The sequence below is a fragment of the Oncorhynchus nerka genome, linkage group LG5, assembly GCF_034236695.1.
Source record: "Oncorhynchus nerka isolate Pitt River linkage group LG5, Oner_Uvic_2.0, whole genome shotgun sequence".
Classification (NCBI taxonomy): domain Eukaryota; kingdom Metazoa; phylum Chordata; class Actinopteri; order Salmoniformes; family Salmonidae; genus Oncorhynchus; species Oncorhynchus nerka.
In genome coordinates, this window is record NC_088400.1 from 60275062 (window position 1) to 60298942 (window position 23881).

Consider the following 23881-nt stretch of genomic DNA (forward strand, 5'->3'; position numbering starts at 1 on the left):
TTCAGATAGAAATGGGCTATGTAGAACAAACACGCCTCTCTGATACATAGAATAAGGAATCACATCAGCTATATAAATGGCATTTCTATCTGCAACATTCTACAATGTTTGGCAACTGAACTGTTCAGAGCACATTTGTCATTCATCTCATTGCATGTGTGTTTAACAGGAAGTCCAAACTTGTAAGAAAGAGACAGATAGCAGCTCTTTCACGATAATAAAAAATATCGTTTTTTACTAGAGAAGGTTACAAAAATCATCACTATACAGGAATCATAACTATTTGAAACTTTAAAAAGAAAAGCAATGATGAAACGACTACAGGGACTACAATGTCATCCAAGGTACAATGGATATCTTTAACAAAAAAAGAGAGTTGAGTGGAGGCAAAGCTGCCTACCATAGTTGTCAGTACAATTGACGACACATCACCTGAAAAACTGCAAAGACACAGTCATGTCGCCTTCATGCAATAACGAGGAAACGACAACACACTGACACGCATCTTATATGAAACGGCACATGCCCTTGCCTACGTCGACCTGGTGGCAAAGCACACTGTACTATATCAAACATAACACACATGGGAATATAGTCCCCTTTTCAGTATTTAGACGTTTGCACACGTGGACAATACCGACATGCCTTTTCATATGAAAGTTAAAAGAATCATCGTTTCACTGCTGCGAGGAAGATCACTCGAGAGCTTTGGGACTGTAAGGTTCTTTCTGCAAAAAGATGATTGAGGTAAATTGGCTTCACCGTTTCGAGCCCTAGTTGTTTTGAACGGTGTCAGCCATTTTACCTTGAATTCTTTTGAACTTAACATGAATTGGGGTATTTAGAGTATACTGTATGTAGGTAGAGAATATCGAACAGAACAAGGCTATGTCACTAACTCAATTTAGACTAAAATGCAGATAGAACCTCATAGTCCCGGAGCGCTTGAACTAGTCAGTGATCATTATTATAGAATCGGTTGTCATAATAAATGATATTGGAAAAAAAATGAACATTCCTGACTTGTTATATTGTAAACATCCAAATGGTATCTGTTCATATAACAGGCCTAAAAATATGAGATGAGTCACTTACATTTGGCTTGCCACAGTAAAATAATCACAAATAATGTCAAAGACAAGTTCGTCATTACTTTAGCACAGGGAAAGATTCAGCAGTCTAAAACTGATTTTTTTTTTTTAAACATTGAAAACCATTTGGTACATTTTTCCCTCCACATTTCAAAATGTACACAATACAAGCACCACCGCCATCATGACTCTGTACTTGCTTCCTTCTCACAACATACCGTTTTAAAAGATGTCACGTTACTATTATATTTAATGCAGAACTAGTAATAGGATGCTAAACATATACTCCAAAAGGAAACATTTACATATTGGTAATCAAAAGGTAAAATAGCATGGTAAAACATTGACCGTGCTCTCCACATTCAGGAGATGTCAGTCAATAGAACTTCCTTTGGGGCGGTCCGTATATTTACAGGTGAACTTCACCCCTTTAAGGGTGGACTTATCTCGAGGAAAGCGAACGTATGATTCCCTTCACAGTTGTGTACAATGAACAAACATTGGGACTTTTGCTAAGTTCACTTCAGCTGTGGCCTTGCCTTGTAACCAGCATGTGCTTAATCAGTAAGGTGTTAGCCTGGTCCCAGATCTATTTGTGCTGTCTTGCCAACTCCTATGGTCATTATCATGCCAAACATAGGAGCGATACAGCACAAACAGATCTGGGACCAGTCTAGTGGAGTTTTTATTTAGGTTTAGTACCTGAGGTATATATAATGTATCACTTACAAACAGAACAAGGCAATCTGACCTTGAGTGTTGGTTTGTCCTGTGGGTTTAGAAGCAAGGCTGTTTCCAGAGAAAACCTGCCATGCAGAGGGCTAGGTGGAGGTTCACTAGCCTGGTCCCAGATCAGTCTGTGCTGTCTTGCCAATTCCTATGGTCATAATAACACGACAATGACCATAGGAGTTGGCAAGACAGCACAAACAGATCTGGGACCAGGCCAGAGGTTCATCTGAAGGTCAAAGCATTGTGTTAGCACTGTAGACAGCTGCTGACAGAACTGCTGCTTTGGGCCAACAGTCACATTAGTGCATGTGTCCAATCCGGTTAGAGTACAGCACACGTTTTTCTCCTCAGGCCAAAATGAAGAATTACTCAACAGAAGTAGCTGGATGTCAATAAAGGAATGGGAAAGTTAACGTAATAGTAGGAATATTTTCTAAGAGAGGCACCCTGAGATGCTGTGTATGTAATGTATTCATGTTTTTTAAAATTCTACTTTACTTTTTTCTATTTTTAAATAGTGCAACGTATCAAGCATTTCCATTTTTAAAATAAGCAAAAAACTAAATCAGGTAAAACAAGGTTGCGATAAAATACCAGAGATAAGAGAAGACCAGATAAATATAATAATAGTAAACCTGTCATACATTGTAGTATAAAAAAACAAAAAAAACATTCATACATACACATTCACACAATATATTCATATATATAAAACACCAAAAAACAGGACATTTTGTGTCACGCTTCCTCAGGAGTTGTGCAGACAGTGACTTTGTTGTTAGGCGGTTATTAGGAACTGTGTTAGTGCTGTGCTGTGATTGGCTCAGAGCAGTTAGGCTATGGCAGCAGGGTTGCACTCAATAACGGTCCAATCGAGAGCAAACGTTCGCAAACAGGAAGAGGTACCACCTAACCTGAGCTCATCCAATAGGAACTTCTTATATACCTGTTCCGTTTGAAAACGTTTGCTCCCATTTGGACAAAGGACCTGATTCAGAGGTGAGAAAAGTGTGCGCAACTCAGACTTGTCCATTGATGTCAATGGAAGACATGGGCTGCATTTCATATACTCAGGCAGTCCAATTCTGATGTTTTCTTCACTAATTGGTCTTTTAACCAATCAGATAAGCTCTGAAAAAGAATTGATGTGAAAAGATATGATTGGTCGAAAGACCAATTAGTGGGGAAACAAATCAGAACTGGGCTCCCTGTGTAAATGTAGCCAAAGTGTGACAATTTGAGTTGAGCGCACATATCTCAAGTCAGAACACCACCCATAGTGAAGGAGACCCAGGTGTTGGTTTTACCCAGAAGGGGGTTGGAGGTTAGGTGTGAGGAAGTGTGGTTGGCCGGTTCTTATGAGTAAGAGGAGTTGAGACCCTCCTTTGAGCCACCCTCCTCCGCGTCGTCGTCCTTTGTCTTGATGTCCTGGTACTCGTTCTGGTTGCAGGAGCTCCTCAGGTAGGCCCAGTTCGCCGACAGGATCATCAGATAGTGGATCTGTGGAGAGAGAGAGAGAGAGAGAGAGAGAGAGGGGGATAGAGAGAGAGGGGGGGGGGGGCAGAGAGGAGGGAGGAAGGGAGAACAGAAAGAGGGAGGGAGGGAAAGGAAAGTGCATAGGGTGGTGGCCAGTGAGAGGGTTAGTTAGCCAAAGCAAGCTACATGAGTAGAAGCTACATGTCATGTTGACCAGTCTACCAGATGTCAAATGCGACACATTAGCATTGCTACTGTACAATGTCAGTATTCTTTTGGTTAGGTTGGCTAGGTTAGTATTAGTTAATTACAGTGGGGATTCATTTTCTCCAAACAGTCACTATCCTAAAAAGAGAGGACAATGGTCTTGGTTTTTCTTCACATTTTATGTTTATTTTGCATAAACTAAAAAAAAGGCACAACGTCTTTCATAACAAATATCACAGAGGCACAAGCCTAATCAAGCTAAAAAAAAAGACTTCACTTCAAGCTTGACAGTTGGCACTTGGGGGAAAGATATTAAAGTGTCGTTGGAAAAAACTATATCCTTCGATTGGAATAACTACAGAATATTACAGTAATCTGAAGCTAGATACAGCAACACAAATATTCCCTTGTTCTTACACTGGCGCCGTCCCTTTGTATGGATGAACTATCTATCCTCAATGCTCTGTGGCTGCTCTACTCCAATGAACTGGTCAACCTCACCATAGCCTTGACTAGTGGTCCCACATGGTACTGTACTGGATCAGTACTTCTAGGTACATATCCTGTCTGGAGAGAGATTGTGAGGAACCTCAGCCATGTTGGCTAATCATGCACTCGCTAGTCTCCTCAGTGTGGTTCAAAAGGTGTGTGTGGCAATAGGCTTGGACGCAAAGGCACATAGATCTATCTGTATTACGCTGACAGCAGTGTGCGTTTCTCTATATGCTACGGTACATACTCTCCTCCCCACCATTCGGTCTTTCTTTCTCTCCATCTTTCTTCCTTCCTTTAAACTGTCTTTCTATGTTTTGCTCCCTCTGCTTTCTATCATTTCTCTCATTCTCTCTCTCGCTAATATGACTCGGAGAACTTTGTGGAGCGGCGGCCGCCGTGGCTCATAAACTTGAGAACAGCATAGTTATACGTGGTGGCCATCATGTAGATCAGCTGGGAGGGAGAGACGAGAAGACAGACTGGGGTGAGAAACAAAGTCAATGACCAGGAGGCCTTTGGGAGGCCGTTGCTATTATTGGGTGGCATCTGGCTAGATTGATGCAGTACTGTACCGTCCCATTGCATACATCTACAAACAAAGTGAGATTGCTACGGCGCACACAATTTCAGATGGCCGTCTACGTGCTGAATCTTCTCACACCCACTAATGAGCAATCCAAGTTTGGTGGAGTAGCTGAAAGGCATTAAGCCCTGTTGCCTCAGTGGAGAACATGGCCTCATGACCCCATTACGGAGTTCAACTGAATTCAACTAGCCATCACATAATGACAACCACACCGATTGGATAAAACAGCTTAATTATTTGCAACAAAAACAAATCATTAGCTCCACCTACGAAGACTCTATCATCTCTGGTGCAAAATACCGTGTGGACAGAGTCTCTTGTGAGGCATTCCTCTCCTTTGGCCACAAAGCAAATGTGTGTTAGCCAGGAGCTCTTTCATCTGGCCCATGTCAGTGTGTGTCCAGCCAGAAGCTATAGGGCAGACTTACACCCTCAGGAAAACTAAGTCAGAACCATGAAGCGTGGAGGAGGGATTACCATGGCAACAGATCAGCGTGCCATGGCAACTGATGCAAATGATTCAAACATGGGGAATTCGGGATATAGGGCATCCAAAGCTTACCAATGCAACGAGGGTGGCGCCTGCCCCAGCACACGCAACAATGTACAGGTGGAAAGACAGGTAGAACTGGAAAACATGGAGACCGATCTCTGGTTAGTGATGATACGTTCTTTGATTGACACTCATAAAATATGTCCTTTCCACAATCAGCCTCTGTATAATTACAGTACAGTGATGAAGAACGTTATATTTTTGCGCTTTTGACAAATGTATATATAAAAAAAAAAAGTAGTGAATAGGAAGGTTTATATGATATTCCTATTATATGAGGTTCATATGATGTGCATAAAGATTTACAGGAGGAGGAGGGGGTTGCCGTTCTCACCTCGCTGGTGCTACAGATGTCTCCTAGTGTAGATCCGCAGGCTTTGCCGGGTGTCGCGTTCCATGGGATAATACCTACACGATCAGGAACAAGAGATATTGGTTTAGGAGCGACAACTGTGGCTTTAAGACAGGCCCCATTCAGAGCAGAGTGGCCAATCACTTCATTTGGTGGGTAAAACCAGTTGAGTTGACGTAATGCGATAGTAAATGTTAACACGTCCTCTCATTCAGATGTATAACCGTTTATACCATCTTGTCATGACTTCCGCCGAGGTCGGTCCCTCTCCTTGTTCGGGCGGCGGTCGGTGGTCGACGTCACCGGTCTACGAGCCATCGCTGATCCATCTTTCATTTTCCATTGGTTTTGTCTTCTTTTTTTTTTTTACACACCTGCTTTTCATTATCCAATTACATGTTCATGTATTTAAGCCTCTGTTTCCCCCATGTTTGTTGTGCGTGATTATTTCTATGTTCAGTTCGAATCATGATGGCTGGTTTTCTGACGGGTGCTGTGTTCACCCGTGCGTTATATTTACCCTTGGTTATTGGTCAAGTGTATTTGTTTACCTTGTGCCTTTAGTTTTTGAGTAAAGTATATTGCTCACTCATTTTGCTCTCCTGCGCCTGACTTCATGCACCAGCTACACTCACCTTCTGTCACATCTGCCATTAAAGAGGACAGATGATGCACTGCTTCAGGGTGATGGTAACAGTCGTAAACATGATATGGATGTCGATGCAGTAAATGACTTAAACACCCTATAGATATTGACATGTAAAGGTTAAGTGTTATCAGCATCCGTAGCGAAGGCATAATGTTTATAAGATACAGCCTACCACTGCCAAGTGGACGTATGTCACACTGTATTAGGCTCTTATGCAGGGCTATGTTGTGATATGGCAAATCTATATATGGCTCATATACGGACGCGTTGTGCCGGACGCTATAGGCAGAATGGCCGTCACGTGAATATGGGTCACACTCCTAAATCAAATCAAATGTATTTATATAGCCCTTCGTACATCAGCTGATATCTCAAAGTGCTGTACAGAAACCCAGCCTAAACCCCCAAACAGCAAGCAATGCAGGTGTTGAAGCACGTTGGCTAGGAAAAACTCCCTAGAAAGGCCAAAACCTAGGAAGAAATGTGTGTGTATGTGTGTGTAAACTCATGAACCAGGTTGACGTAATCACACAGATCAGTGTGTGTGTGTGTGTGTGTATGTGTGTGTGTGTGTGTGTGTGTGTGTGTGTGTTACTGAGTGACACTCACCGTACTGCCTGACGTCCACGCAGATGGAGTCCGGATCGGTGATGTTGGCGATGGGGGACTTCATGGCAGCACAGGTTGTCCACATGTTGTAGAAGAGGAAGACTGGGATGGCTGAGAAGCCAAAGATCCCCAGGAAGGCCAGGCCCAGAATATATGTAAGGAACACAAACTGATGAAGAGAGAGAGAGAGAGAGAGAGAGAGAGAGAGAGGAGTTAGTGACATCATCATCCTCGTCATCATCGTTATCGTCAATCATCACAAAAGCATTTCGCAACACCCGCAGTAACATCTGCTAAAAATGTGTACGTGTCTAATAGAATTTGATCATCGCCATTTACCGTCATTGTAATCTACTGCTACACAAAACACTGTACTGTGTATAACTATCCCTCAATACAACGTCACCTAATGACCGAGGAGATTTAAAACCAAGCTCGTCATTCTCCTCGTCACCATATCGTCATCCACATTACCCTGATACATGACACAGTACCTGGTTAGAAGGTTGGAGACAGTTTCATACGACGTTAGCTTGGCGACACTCGGGAGAATACAACCGTCCTCGTAGCAGCCTTAAAGGCTGATATTACTGGACATCTGCAGCAATTACACTGAACAGGCTAGAGAGGACAAACTGTGCCAGTTTACCCTCCAGGGTTTGTGTACAGCTGTCTGTGTGTGAATGCATGCATGGCATGTGTGTGGTTGTACGTGTGTGCATGTATTCATGAGTGAAATATGTGTGTGTGTATATACATGCATGCGTGACCGTATTTGTGTGTGACCATATGGGTGTGTGTGTGTGTATTCATGTCTCACCGTGGCTGTGATGCAGCGGCCACACACGGTGGTCTTGAACTGGCTCTGCAGCTCCTTCTTGACGGCGCTGGTGGTGTAGAAGCCCTCAGCCAGCAGGATGATCCCATAAACAAAGAAGAAGGAGGCGATGCCGTAGATGACGTACTGCATGGTCTGGATCCTGCTCGGACGGATACAGTAAACAATGTGAAGACCGGCACATTCATATAGAATAACCTGGACAAGACTTGTTCAAAGACATATACCTTTACAAACGGTAAAGGTTGACATATAGGTAAAGACATATAGGAGATACATACAGAGAAAGTAAGATCCCTTTCCCCCCCCCCACCCCACCCCCCACACACACACACACACAACTTACACGATGGTGAGGGTGGTGTGGTCAGTGGTCATCTGGGAGAAGTGGTTCTCCAGCATGGTCAGTGTGCCGGTCAGCGCCACATGACCACACCCGCAGAACAGAGCCACGCCCGAGAAACAGAGGATGGTGGCCACCAGCGAGGCGTAGGGCACGCCGCCCAGACACTTGATGCAGCATTCGAAGCAACCTGCAGAGGGAGACAGAGAGCACCTTGCTGAGAAGGAGCAAAGAACTACACAGTTGGTCAACGTTTTTGTTGTTGAGCTACATTAGCCTAGAACTCAGCCTCTTGCTACATTATAATGTAGGCACACATTGCAACTATACTATGTATGTATTTGTCCTGGAGAGCAACGGTCACTGCTTAATTAATCATGAATTCATGAATTCATAAATGCTAAATGTGATCCGATTTAGCAGCCCATGTCATATCTGACTGAGAAAGGGATTCACTGTATGCTGTAGCCTGAAACCCTTGAGGATTAGCATTCTTGCTAACCTGTGTTGAGTAAACAATGCTTGACAGAAATAACCAACTAACATTTACAGTAAAGTTGATACAGTAGTCTCATTGTCTCCAACCAGGAGCCACAACATGTCTTTTCTTCATCCATCTCAACCATATTGGAAACATTTTCACTTCATCATTGCAACTTTCCCAGTTAGAATTGACACGCTCAAGCACCCAGGAGTGTTCAATTTGACATGTGTTCGTTAGTACAAGTTCCCATCTTCCCCTCTACTTCCCCCAAAAAGAATCCCTTTCCTTTGTCTTCATAGAGAAACCTTTTGACCAAATGGCATGAATAATGCACCGTCTAATTCTAAATGAAAACCCTTTTAACCAATGGCATAAATAATGCACGGTCTAATTCTAAATAAATGATTGCTACTTATTGTCAGAGCAGTGGTTTCTGGGCCACAGGCAAACAGACCTGGGCCGTGTTCATTAGGCACCAAACGGGAGAAAACAGACAAACAGGGAGGGACTACCTGAACTTTTTTCATTTTCAGCTTGTTTTCGTTTTCCATTGCAACGCGTTTTTCTACGGTGTGCCATAATGAACACGACCCAGATGTGTGGAACTGCGGCTAGTTCAAATCCTCCCCAGCACACAGAGTGGTCAGATCTCCTGCTGGATGTTCATAGAACGAATACAGAACCAATGCTAACCAGTGCTAGCACCACGAGATGCTAGCGTTGACCTTTGACTTCAAGCATTGCTACACTAGATCCCTGACCAGTCCTATGTGCACAGCACCCAGTCATACCATCTAAATGGACACTACTAGTTCAACACAGGCAGGATGAGAGAGTTTTGAGGGGTATACTATATTAAATAGTACTGTGTCATATGGTGAGTCAATGGTACCCTGATATTTTGCTTTGCCAATGGCAGCTACAAAACTCCACAAAATCAAAACTCTATAGCGTAGCCATGGATTCTATTCTATTCGTTTTGTTTCAAGACCATTCAATCTGACGTCGCATCGGCAGTGCACTGCTCACAAAGAGTTACGGGCAGGGTTGTAATGAAGGACCATTGTGGGAGGCAGTGGAGCGGGTTTGACAGTGCTATGGTTGCTGGTTCCTCCGAGGAGGCAACAGCAGTGTTGTTAGAGGGGAAAAGAGAGAATGAAGGAAAGAAAAATGAGGGGGAAAAAAACACATTACATTGAACACAAGTGCTAAGGCTTATGTAACTGCCCGTTATAAATAGCATTGCAAACGTGGGATGTTACATCGGGAAGATATTGCACTCTTACATGTGCCACTGTTTCCATGACAACCTGCTCCAATTGCCATCTCTCACACTAATTACAGACCGGCAAATATCTCCAGGAGTGTTACGGCTCTTTCTTTCACAGTTATTCCTCCAAATAAACAAATCCATTGTGATTTTATAAATTTTCCATTTTGGAGGAGGATGTAGCCATAGATTATTTGTCGTACTCAATTGATGAGGCTGAAATGAATGTCGGGACAGAACCCGACTGAAAAGAAGGGGCCTATAGGCTATTCCGTTGCTATAGTGACGGGTGACAGAGTTGACTGTTAATGACATCCACAGGCCAACATCAATGGCATCCCATAATATCAGGCAAAGCATTTAGTCGTCCTCACTAGTGTTGCTTCCAACTGACGATTCACAGGACTATGGCAGCTGCTGCTGAGCGAGAAGCTGAGACTCCAAGATGAGGCGTTGGTTGGTTGCATAAGAGTATGGAGACGGAGCGAGCGTTGCATAATGGATCTCGATCCCATTAATGTTAATGAAGTACCAAGGCATGGCATGGATGGCCGTGTAGGGCCACTAACTACTAACTCCTCCCATCTCTGCGGAAAACCAGGCTAAATGACGGAACGCCAAATGGGTTGGTCGATATGGAACAACTCGGTCTGGTTCCCCTGACTTGTGCCCCTAGTCAAAAGGACAAATGAAATGGTTTACTTCCATCTCAAAAGACAACCATCCTGGCAGAGCTCAAAAGGGATTGGTCGAAATGGGACAAACAGGTCGGGCCACCTTCAGTCTTGTGCCCCCTCGTCAAATGGAATGGTCCACTTTCTGCTTTAAACTGTGGGCCTGAACATGCAACATCTGAGAAAAGAACCTGGCTAAATGACCAGAACTCAAAGGGGGTTTGTCGAAATTGGACAAACAGGTCGGGCCCACCTGAGTCTTGTGCCCCCTTGTCAAATGGAATGTTCCACTACTACTCCACTTCCTGCGTGAAAACTAGGGGCCTCATCCGGGGCTATGCTGCCTGTGGCAATGCCAGCTGAGCTGACCGTTTATCATCACAGTTAAAGTGCACTAATGGGAAACAGACAGGCATGAGCGGACGGCCTCGGCGGACCAGAATGGAAATCGATGGGGCTATTCATTATAGGCGAATTTAGGTGACAGAGCGAGGTCGAGTCCATCTCTCTCACTTTGCCCTGCTTCTCTCTGGGGTGAAATATGAGAACTACAGGGCCCCAAAAGAGCTATGGACAGAGACCTCAGACCAGACACAAGGCTATATATCTATATGCCCAATAGAGCTATGGACAGAGACCTCAGAACAGACACAAGGCTATATACAGTGGGGCAAAAAGGTATTTAGTCAGCCACCAATTGTGCAAGTTCTCCCACTTAAAAAGATGAGATGTAATTTTCGTCATAGGTACACTTCAACTATGACAGACAAAATGAGAAAAAAAAATCCAGAAAATCACATTGTAGGATTTTTAATGAATTTATTTGCAAATTATGGTGGAAATTTTTTACTTTGTTATATACCCTTTGTTGGCAATGACAGAGGTCAAACGTTTTCTGTCAGTCTTCACAAGGTTTTCACACACTGTTGCTGGTATTTTGGCCCATTCCTCCATGCAGATCTCCTCTAGAGCAGTGATGTTTTGGGGCTGTTGCTGGGCAACACAGACTTTCAACTCCCTCCAAAGATTTTCTATGGGGTTGAGATCTGGAGACTGGCTAGGCCACTCCAAGACCTTGAAATGCTTCTTACGAAGCCACTACTTCGTTGCCCGGGCGGTGTGTTTGGGATCATTGTCATGCTGAAAGACCCAGCCACGTTTCATCTTCAATGCCCTTGCTGATGGTAGGCTTTGTTACTTTGGTCCCAGCTCTCTGCTGCAGGTCATTCACTAGGTCCCCCCGTGTGGTTCTGGGATTTTTGCTCACCGTTCTTGTGATCATTTTGACCCCACGGGGTGAGATTGCGTGGAGCCCCAGATCGAGGGAGATTATCAGTGGTCTTGTATGTCTTCCATTTCCTAATAATTGCTCCCACAGTTGATTTCTTCAAACCAAGCTGCTTACCTATTGCAGATTCAGTCTTCCCAGCCTGGTGCAAGTCTACAATTTTGTTTCTGGTGTCCTTTGACAGCTCTTTGGTCTTGGCCATAGTGAAGTTTGGAGTGTGACTGTTTGAGGTTGTGGACAGGTGTCTTTTATACTGATAACAAGTTCAAACAGGTGCCATTAATACAGGTAACGAGTGGAGGACAGAGGAGCCTCTTATAGAAGATGTTACAGGTCTGTGAGAGCCAGAAATCTTGCTTGTTTGTAGGTGAGCAAATACTTATTTTCCACCATAATTTGCATATAAATTCATAAAAAATCCTACAATGTGATTTTCTGGATTTTTTTTCTCATTTTGTCTGTCATAATTGAAGTGTACCTATGATGAAAATTACATGCCTCATCTTTTTAAGTAGGATAACTTGCACAATTGGTGGCTGACTAAATACTTTTTTGCCCCACTGTATCTATATGCCCAATATAACTATGGATAGAGACCTCAGACCAGACACAAGGCTACATATCTATATGCCCAGTAGAGCTATGGACAGAGACTTCAGAACAGACACAAGGCTATGTCTAGTTCTCCACCTTCAATGATTCCCATGTTGTTTGGGTGGAATCTGACACTTTTATACAACCAACCTTCAACCAATTCAGACAAAGCTGTCGTTCTGCCCCTGAACAGGCAGTTAACCCACTGTTCCTAGGCCGTCATTGAAAATAAGAATTTGTTCTTAACTGACTTGCCTAGTTAAATAAAGGTTAAAAAAATACAAAATTAAAAAAATAGACAAGAGTATGAAAAACCTACTATGGGTATATTTACAATTATAAACTGGTTGGCTGACAGCCGGATATGACAAAAAATGTTTTTTTACTCTAGTAATTACGTTGGTAACCAGTTTATAATAGCAATAAGGAACCTCGGGGGTTGTATCCAGGCACTCTGTGTTGCGTTGTTCATAAGAACCGCCCTTGGCCATATACCACACCCCCTCGGGCCTTATTGCTTAAGTATAACGTTTGGTGAAGTATGGGAGCCTACGAGGCTCAGTTGGAGAATTTCAATGGCAAAATAGGAAACTGTCTATCGTTTGTGGCCTATATAGCAAGGGCCTCCAAAGGCTCTCGCAAACAACCCCTCTCAGTGGTTCTGCTGTCAAGAAGTTCAGCCTACTGCTTTGTGATGTAAGAGAGGGGGGAGAGACAGAAAATCAGAGAGAAAGCGAATGGGGCAGAGAGAAAGTAAGATGAACAGAGAGGAAGCAAATGGGAGAGAAAGAGAGAGAGAGAGAGAGAGAACATGTGAGAGTAAGCAAAGAGCACTTTTTTTGGCCCGGGGGCCAGTGAATAGTGGTTGCCATGGCAGCATGTTACCCACGACCCAGTTGAGCGGAGCCTGTAGCTAGCTGACTACATCCCTCCACAGCTCCTCGCTTCCCTTCCCACGCGTACACAGCAGAAGGACATGAACTCCCCCTCGGGGGTCAGAGCAGAGGGCTCAGGGATGGGGACATGACTCCGAACCTCAACCTGAGCATGGTCTGAACGAGGTAGAGGAGAATGTGCGTGGTCCAAAAGTGGTCTGAACACTCTTGTCAGCTGGTCCCAATTCACTCTCTACCCCTTTCCTTTGGCATGTCAATGCAGATCTATAAGATGGAAACAATATATCTCCACCACTACACTGCTTATACCTATCCAGAGCCTTCAGATCTGCAAACATGGAAGGGGTAAGGATGGTTAGGGGGGAATTGGGACCAGCTGTGAGAGTACACAAAACCTGTTGTTAGAGTGACGACAGAGAGAGAGAACTGCGGCTCTGTGACTACGCCTACATCCATTATTCATTAGTCAGGTGATTGGTGATTGGTTTTTATCCCATTTGGAAAATGGAGCATCCACAGCCAGAGGAAAAGCCACTTTAACGTTCATATTTTGATGGGTAAAAAACTAAAGCTCTGAAAAAAAGACACCTATTTAAAATAGCTACTGTACTTGATACTTTTCCAAGGGGATTTTCCTGCTCCAAATTATGAGTCACGTTATGACACATTTAGTAAATGACACCTTTAGTAATATGACACATTACTAAATATTACGAGACATGATAATGAAATGTTACAGTGACACAACTCTACATTGACTCGTTTTAGCGCCTAATAAAGTCGGTTATAATGACTAGCCTTGTGAATATTTCACCGCCAGTCTGTTCTCTTGCCTCAGGGGCTATTCCAGTTTAGAAGCTCCGTATTCATTATAGGACAACTTCCTCTTGCATTGCATTGTGGGAAGACTCCCAACAGAGCTGTGTGGATCACCAAAGAGAGACACATGTCCTTTCTACAGCAGGAAAGAAATGGCTCCTTCAATGAGGCGTCGATGAAAGAGAAACCCCATCTGTTTAAAAAGCGAACAGGTTCGGGGTGGAAAACAGGCACCCGACATGTGTCATGATTAGAGATTCGTTGAATTTTGATAAATGATGACTAATACTTTCAGCATGTTCTGATATTTTAGGCTACTCCGTGTTTCTCATGTAGCAGTATGTTATATCCCCATTCTACAACTGCCAAGCACAACGATATAGACCAAATAAATAGTGAAATCCAACAGTTCTAACGACACGTGACAGCATGTTTCGGGCTATTTCTGTCGGATGTCAAAGGACGGTACAGTTTAGAGGATCACATGTGAAAAGTGACCTCCATCAAACTTCTCTTCCATATCCAGAGAACCTTATCCACCTGACCCTGATCTGGTCTGCATCCTATAGCCAAGTTCTTACCCTGGACCGGCATTAATATGAAGGACGCTAGGCGACAAGGTCCGTACCTGCTCACGCATAATTAAGTGTAATGAAGTGTACAGCTTTTAAATCCCCCCTCAGCACTCGTCTACGACACTCCTATAATTTGATAAATACTTTATCCCAGCAGTGATCCCTAACCCTGTGCACTTACTGTAGCCTTCGCTCTTTAGCTGTCGGCCTCCCTGCCTGCCTGTCTCTCTGCCTGCCTGTCTCTCTGCCTGCCTGTCTCTCTGCCTGCCTGTCTCTCTGCCTGCCTGTCTCTCTGCCTGCCTGTATCCCTGCCTGCCTGTATCCCTGCCTGCCTGTATCCCTGCCCGTCTGTCCCCCTTCCTGCCTGCCTGCCTGTCCACCCCCATCAGCCAGTGTACTGTTATGGGAAATCTGGGATAAACCTAGCCAGCTGTGCAGGGGACTCCCATCATACACTTATGCACACATTAATATACAACCATACACATATGCACACAGAGAACTAGCTCTATCCATTCAGGCACATGTAAATGGCATATAACCAACTAGCACATTTGGTTTCTTGGAAGTTGTGGGAATGTACGTTTTTGGTTTCTCATTGATTCTGGGAACGAAGCCATACTTTTCCTGACCGGTAAAACTGAGAACATTCAGCCTATTCTGGGAACATACATTTTTATATTTGTAGGGAGGTTCTGAGAACAACTTGCTATGGTTACCTGAACGTTTTCCTGGAAGTTTTTATTCATTCATTTGCTTAGGCATTAATCATTGAAACATTCATTGTTGATTCTGGCACAGCATCAGTGAGATTAGAACTTATGATCTTCTGCTCTCTATCCATGGAATTAGTCCACTGAGCCATCAGGATGGAGCTAGATTGCCATGTTAGAAACAGACATTGTTTCAAAGGAAACAAGCACTCATTAAAGATCAGATGTGGCCAATTAGTGGGTGCGGCCAACACACCTGAAAATACTTAACAAAAGACAGAGGATAGAGAGTTTTGCTGAGGCTGAGAATAGAATGTACATCTTCTGAAATCATATTTTTTGGACGTTACTCATGTTTTCTTGCTTTTTTTTTTATGGAACGTTTTCTTAATGTTCTGAGAACATGGCTTTAAATAGAACCATGAGGAAACCTGCAGAAAACGTTATGCTAAAGTACTAAAATTCCAACAAAGAACATTGTTTCTTAGCGTTCTTGGAACAATTTGAGAAACCTGCAGGAAACGTTATACTGAAATTGACACCTAAGAAACATATGGTTCTCAGAACATTATGTGCTAGCTGGGTATCCTGCACCATTCCCAGAAACATCGTGGGGAGGTTGTATGCAAAATAACCATAGGACAACCACACTCTCACCAAGCTCTAAGACACGGTTCTCAGAATGTTATGTGATAGCTGGGAAATCACGTAAACATACAAATACAAAGTACACATGGCCTTAGCAGCTAAACACACACACACACACGTCTCGATGCATATGCGTGTAACACTGAACCATGTGTGAGAGCACTAGCAGTTCCGGACAACAGTGTGATCACGCTCTCCATAGCCGACGTGGGTAAGTCTTTTAAACAGGTTAACATTCACAATGCCGCAGGGCCAGACGGATTGGAGCAAGTTTCTTCACTGATATTTTCAACTCTGCCTGATCCAGTCTGTTATACCCACTTGTTTCAAGCAAACCACCATAGTCCCTGTGCTCAAAAACGCCAAGTTAACCGGTCTAAATGACTATTGCCCCTTAGCACTCACAGTTGTAGTTATGAAATGCTTTGAAAGGTTGGTCATCGCTCACATCAACACCATCATCCCAGACACCCTGGACCCACTCCAATTCGCATACCGCCCCAACAGATCCACAGATGAGTGCAATAGAGATTGCGTCCACACTGTCCTTTCCCACCTTGGCCAAAAGGAACATCTACGTGAAAATGCTGTTCATTGACTACAGCTCAGTGTTCAACACCATAGTGCATTCCAAGCTCGTCACTAAGATAACTTTGACGAGCGGCCCATACGCCATGCTGAACCTCAACACAGGGGCCCCGCTGGGGTGCGTGCTGAGTCTCCTCCTGTACTCCCTTGTTCACCCACAACTGCGTGGTCGCACACAACTCCAACAACATCATTAAGTTTTCTGATGACACGACGAGGTGGTAGGCCTGATCACCGAGGACAATTACACAGCCTATAGGGAGGAGGTCAGAAACCTGCCTGGCAGTGTGGTGCCAGAACAACAACATTTCCCTCAACGTCAGCAAGACAAAGGAGCTAATCGTGGACTACAGGAAATGGAGGGCCGAGCACACAAATCTACATACTAGAGGTCGACCGGTTATGATTTTTCAACGCCGATACCGATTATTGGAGGACCAAAAAAAAGCAGATACCGATTAATCAGCCGGTTTTTATATACATATTTGTAATGATGACAATTACAACAATACTGAATGAACAATGAACACTTTTATTTTAATATAATATAATACATCAATAAAATCTATTTAGTCTCAAGTAAATAATGAAACATGTTCAATTTGGTTTAAATAATGCAAAAACAAAAGTGTTGGAGAAGAAAGTAAAAGTGCAATATGTGCCATGTAAAAAAGCTAATGTTTAAGTCCCTTGCTCAGACCATGAGAACATATGAAAGCTGCTGGTTCCTTTCAACATGAGTCTTCAATATTCCCAGGTAAGAAGTTTTAGGTTGTAGTTATTATAGGACTATTTCTCTCTATACCATTTGTATTTCATATACCTTTGACTATTGGATGCTCTAATAGGTACTTTAGTATTGCCAGCCTAATCTCGGGAGTTGATAGGCTTGAAGTCATAAAAGTCATAAAAGAGCTGCTGGCAAACGCAGTAAAGTGCTGTTTGAATTCATGCTTATGGGCCTGCTGCTGCCTACCACCGCTCAGTCAGACTGCTCTATCAAATCATAGACCTAATAACACACAGAAATACGAGCCTTAGGTCATTAATATAGTCAAATCCAGAAACTAGCATTTAGAGAGAAAAAAAACGAAGCGTTTATTCTTTCAGTGAAATACGGAACCGTTCCATAAGTCTAAATATTGCTGTTACATTGCACAACCTTCAATATTATGTCATAAAATTCTGGCAAATTAGTTTGCAATGAGCCAGGCGGCCCAAACGGTTGCATATACCCCGACTCTGCATGCAATGAAACGCAAGAGAAGCGACGCAATTTTCCTAGTTTAATATGCAGGTTTAAAAATGATATACTTCTGTGTATTGATTTTAAGAAAGGCATTGATGTTTATGGTTAGGTACATTTGTGCAACAATTGTGCTTTTGTTAAATCATCCTGTGTTTGGCGAAGTTGGCTATATTTGTTAGGAAGAAATAGTCTTCACACAGTTCGCAACGAGCCAGGCAGCCCAAACTGCTGCATATACCCTGATTCTGTTGCACAGAACACAAGACAAGTGGCACAATTTCCCTAGTTTAAAGAAATTCATGTTAGCAGGCAATATTAACTAAATATGCAGGTTTAAAAATATATACTTGTGTATTGATTTTAAGAAAGGTGTAGATGATTATGGTTAGGTACACATTGGTGCATTCGCTTTTTTTGTGAATGCACCTGTTTGGCGAAGTAGGCTGTGATTCAATGATAAATTAACAGGCACCGCATCGATTATATGCAACACAGGACAAGCTAGATAAACTAGTAATATCATCAACCATGTGATTATGTTAAGATGGACCGTTTTTTATAAGATACATTTAATGCTAGCTATCACCTTACCTTGGCTCCTTGCTGCAATCGCATAACAGGTAGTCAGCCTGCCACGCAGTCTCCTCATGGAGTGCAATGTAATCGGCCCTGATCGGTGTCCAAAAATGACGATTACCGATTGTTATGAAAACGTCATATCGGCACTAATTAAAATCGGCCATTCCGATTAAATCAGTCGACCTCCAGTACATACTGTATTACCTCAATCAAGTTCCAAGTTTTAATGTCACATGCACAAGTACAGTGAAATGCATTTCTTGCTAATTTAATCAAACACCAACTACCTCGTACCCAAGTACACTGACTCTGTATCGGCCTCCCTGCCTGCCTGTATCCCTGCCTGCCTGTATCCCTGCCTGCCTGTATCCCTGCCTGCCTGTATCCCTGCCTTGCCTGTCTCTCTGCCTGCCTGTATACTCCTTGTATGTGGCATAGCATCGTTATTGTTATTTATTGTGCTATTTTATTGTGTTACTATTTTGTTTTTTGCTATATTTGTGTATCTATTACTTTTATTCTATCAATGTTCATACTTTTTAACTGCATTGTTGGGTAAGGGCTCGTAAGTAAGCTTTTCACGGTAACGTCTACAACTTGTTGTATTCGGCACATGTGACAAATAAATTTAGATAACCTTCTTTTTTTTTTTTACACACACACACACACACACACACACACACACACACACACACACACACACACACACACACACACACAGTATCATTCCTATGGTGAAACCAGAGGGGTAAGAGTGTGGTCTACCCTTGTCCCTCACTCCTCAAGGTAAAGATTACGGTCCTCTGCTCTGAGACATTACATGAAAGTACGGCTCCATGCATTGTTTGCAGCGGTGTCGCATTAATTCACCAAAATGTACGTCTCCAGCCAAAGGGTCTGGTACAGTCTGAATCGGGGTGGCAATGGGCTTATGTAACAGACTTAGCTAATGCCCTTTCCATTGCCCCTGTCATGTGATTATGGCCATTCACATGGTCAAATTAAGCATTTACATTTCCACCAATGTCTTCTTCAGGTCAGAGTGAGTGGAGGGAGGTGTTCATACCTCACTGGTAAGGATGGACACTGGCCCAATGTGAAGTCCCGTCCATTTCTTACAGATGCCAATGGAATCAAAGATGGACTCCACAGCAGAGATTGGCCAGAGAGCCCCCTGTCCTTTCTTAGTCGTGGTTATTTCAACATGATGTTAAATTGCGAATACAGATACAAGTGAACCCAAGTCATGAGAGAATGGTTTTTACTAACAATTAGGGAATAACACACAGTCTCGTGGAGCCCATTTCCATAGAATAGATTTCCATTCAATGTTTCCATTAGTACACCATAGTCCTCTTTTGTCTTTTGCTCCATTTCACTCTCTTTGTAGTCACTGGGAAGAATCATATTGGCTGTCTCTCTTTATGATCCTGGATGTATTGATGTCATCGTTAACGATGACGAGAGTTAAATCGGGCACACTGAGATTTATGGGATGTGAGTGGAGCGAGCAGATTGGGCATTAGTAGGCGATGGAAGAGGGCCAAAGACACTGGCAGGAGGTTGGCACGGCTGGCATTGCGTTGGAACAATGCATGCTGCTCCAACCTGTCACTCAGTGCTATTCATATACCCACATACAGAGCATACTGTAGACAAAATTAACACACAGCATAAACACACTAATATGCACACAGACACGTACAAAATGAGTAAAACATACATCATTTAATTCACACAGCCTAAGGAGCTGCACGTGGATACTCCCACTAAAATACATCTTATGCATGCATGCATGAATGCACACACACACTCCCCAGGTGGAGGCTGAGAGCGTGTGTGTGTGTGTGTGTGTCAGAGAGAGTAAGAGAGAAATTGTTCAAGGCCTTGGAGGTTAATTAAGATAGTGGAGATGAGAAAGAGATGACAGTGAATGGGTGAGAGAGGGATGTAGCAGACTGACTGAAAGAGCGATGGGATATGAAAGAGAGAGCGACAGAGTGAGAGACATTAGGAGAGACTGGGTCAAATAAATGAACAGAGAAAAAGAAAGGGGAAGACGGGGGGAGAGAGAGAATCGCCATGTAGCCAGCAGCATGAAAATCCTGCCAAGTGAAGGCGTCACTGTACACTCAGAAAAAAATTGTTCCGAACGGGTTCTTTGGCTGTCCCCATAGGGGAACCCTTTTTGGTTCCAGGTAGAACCCTTCTAGATAGCACCTTTTTGTAATGAGAGACCTGCCTATTACAGCCGTGATATGAGAGAGATACCAAGCCAACTCACAGAGAACTAGGAAACCTGCTCACTCCTCCCTCGCCCCTTCTCACTCCCACCTCCACCTCCCCGCACGTCTATCAAACAACAGGTCTCCTGAAGGGGAGGGACCTTTAGATACACAGGGCCTCAGCTGGACCTTTCCTGAACCTTCTGAGAACGGAACCACTGTGTGTGTGAATTTCTGGGATCTTTAATTCCAGCTCATGAAACACGAGACCAAAACTTTACATGTTGCATTTATATTTTCGATCTGTGTAATTTTCACATACAAACGTTATGTGTCCGAAATCAAAATATGCTTTCCAAAAATAACATGGTCGTTGTGCTAGAATGTTCCTTTTGATTGCCGATATTCTGCATTTATCCGAGTGCCATCAGGTTTCATGTGTCCATGTAAACAGGATTATTGGGGAAATCCTTCTTCTTCCAAAGCATGTAAATGTTTTAAATCAAACTATTTTATTAATCTGACATTCCACAATAATTGCATTATTGCATTATTGTGTGCATGTAACAGCACTCAATGTAACCAGGGAATTTCACACACACCACCTACAGTGCTACATTCCAATGGCATCCACTTATGCTGCAGTTGGATACATTGCATTGAGAATCTTTACACAGAGGTTCAGTACAGTAGAGGGTTTAGCACAAGGGAGCATAGCGCTGCGAGTGTTCTGCATGCGTTAAGCTTGAACGGGAAGTGAGGAAATGTTCTACGACTCATATATTAAAACGGAACCCATCAAGCGCTCCACTGTTACGCCCCATCGCCGTGGTGGTGATGATGTAATCCCTCACGGTTGTGATCTGAAGATGTGGACGGCAACGCAGCGGAGAGTTACGTAAGGGAGAACATACTACCCCTGCCCCCTCCCTCCTTTCCTGTGTGATACAGGGAGAATAGGAGGTTTATGCCTGGCTAAGTCAGTCTGACATCATCGAGAGAAAGAGAAGGAGAGAGAGGGAGGGGGAGACGGAGGTGAACTGACCGAGCGGAAAATGGTGACAGAGAGTGAGCGGAAGAGGAGGGAATAGGAAAGGCCAAAGGAGAGAGAAAGAGGAGAGAGAATAACTATCCTGTATCATACAATAGGGTCAGAGACCAGTCCCTGTACTGAGGCACCACAGGTCCAAATAGTAGGGATATAGCCTATAATAATTTAAACTCTCTCGCTCTCACAGCCTCTACTATATTGGAGTACAATATAGCCCAACTGAAACCCCACCTAGCCTCCTCAAGGGGTTTGGCAGAAATACAGGGAGGGATGCCAACTGAGTGTTCGAAATCACAGCCAATGTGAGCGGTTGAGTTTGTCTTCGGCCTGAAAGGAGGGCGTGACAGATGTCAGCAGCAGAGATGTTTTATAGGCTACATTGTAAGGGGCTTTGATGTCAGGTCACATCTTTGGTCAGATTACATTATGAATTGTGACGGATGCGTCAACTGAGGTGTTAGGCCTGCGAGAATGCTTTGGTTGGATACCTCGAGGCCGCCTGGTTTCCCCGAATCTACAGCTGTTACTGTGCAACTGATGTTGTTGGATCCCCAATGGAGGCGAGGCACTTACAACACACAAGCTTCTTACATGACACGGCAGAGCTTCAACTGCTTGCCCTACTCACTATAAACCTCTTCCATCTTAGAGATGCTGAGGATTATGGTGCAACGTCGACAGTTGTAGAATATACTCCAGCTGTAGATCGTGAAGACATTGCCAGCCACACAGCCCCTTCCCTCACTGTGAATGACATCCACAGCCATACCCCAAACCAATGCATGGGATATCAGGTTACATTCATTTCGTAGAGATGAGCTACATATCCTGTAGAACGTTAGTTCTGCAAGTGTCATGTAAGATGATTCACCACAGGAGAACTTCCTAAGGAGATGTTATACAGTATTGGGGAAGCTGCTCTTAAAATATAGTTTACCAAAGCTACCAGTTACTTCACACGGAAGTTAAACGACACTAAAGATAAAAAATATAGTTGACTTAACTAAAGTTACTTTGAAATTGTAGTTCACTACCGACAAACTACTTTTTAGATCAATTATAATATCTCAATCTGAAATGTCACAGGCTAGAAGTTGCAAGAACAGACCACTGTGGAGTCAGATGTTAACATCCTGTGTGATTTGGCCTATTAAACACAGCAACTGTGTTTTAGGTGAGAATTAGGCATGTCTGATGCTGAAAAAGGAAGGATGTTATAGCCTACTTCACCCATTTGATTTTCTTCTTGCAAAAACAGTAGTGTGCAGCTCCTGTAGTTAGCTACACTTCTATATACATGGCAAAACAGGAATTAACTACTGAAAACACTGTCAAGATTTGAATTTAGTTCAACTACCACCAAGCTGCTGCAAAATCTATATGTATAGTTCACTACTCCCAAACATTGATGTTATAGTGTTAGTTATTATGATTAGGTCAACATAGGCTATTTGTTGGCTATGGCAAGCCTTATGACATGTAGCATGTATGCCTACTAAATTGAAATCTCTATGTAAAACATATTCAAATGTAACCACATCTGAACAACGCATTGAATGGATGGGGGATGGGGAGAAAGCCTTGGCGTATGTTGTACACTGTTCGGGGGGAAAGAAAGGTGCCATCTACAACATAGGTGTTATTCAGCTGTCCCCATAAGAGAACCCTTTGAAGAACCCTTGTTGGTTCCAGGTATAACCCTTTTGGTTAATTGGTTCCAAATAAGTGCATTTTGGGTTCCGTGTAGAACCCTTTCCACAGAGGGTTCTGCAAGGAACCCAAAATGGTTCTAACTGGAACCAAAAAGGGTTTTTACCTGGAACCAAAAAGGGTTCTCCTATGTGGACAGCCTAAGAACCCTTTTTTTTGAAGAGTGTAGCGTTATATGGCTAGAAACAGGAGGATGGATGGGGTGGCAGGTTAAAGAAGCAGCCCCGAGGACCCTAGCTGCTACATAGCACTGCCCTCTAAGAACTGATTTAGGATCAGATTTGTGCATTCAACTCCTGACCTCAGCCACTGGGAGGTAATAGAACCAGCTGCTATTAGATTTAGTAGGCTGTAGCGCCAAGGGATAGTCTGTATCAAAATGATTGATTGAAATAGTGATTGCAAAATAGTGTAGCCTAATTGAGGTGATGGATAATGTTGCCTGTTATCTGATTACCGAGAGGTAATGACTGGGCAGGGGTGTTATTTTGCCCCAGTAACCTATATCACAAAGAAATGTAGTCCCCATGTACATTCCTATACATTTTGGGCAAATTGAGTCGGCCCCACCCCCTGCTTTGTAGCTG

General features: G+C 43.3%; 1 protein-coding gene across 3 annotated transcripts in view; it reads right to left on the reverse strand.

Annotated features, from left to right (window-relative positions):
• Positions 1–203: 203 nt before the first annotated feature.
• Positions 204–23881, reverse strand: part of LOC115129750 (neuronal membrane glycoprotein M6-b-like) — a 37980-nt gene continuing 14302 nt past the window's right edge. For 2 of the 3 annotated variants that reach the window (XM_029660441.2, XM_029660439.2), the window contains exons 2-7: positions 7935–8121; positions 7571–7730; positions 6751–6919; positions 5475–5548; positions 5150–5215; positions 204–3323 (exon numbers count right to left, since the gene is read on the reverse strand). In XM_029660441.2, the coding sequence (XP_029516301.1) occupies positions 3180–3323; positions 5150–5215; positions 5475–5548; positions 6751–6919; positions 7571–7730; positions 7935–8121 (800 nt within the window). In that variant the 3' untranslated portion in view covers positions 204–3179. Of the gene's footprint in view, positions 3324–3666; positions 4455–5149; positions 5216–5474; positions 5549–6750; positions 6920–7570; positions 7731–7934; positions 8122–23881 lie in introns of those variants that run through there. The other variant, XM_029660440.2, reaches the window with a different exon arrangement.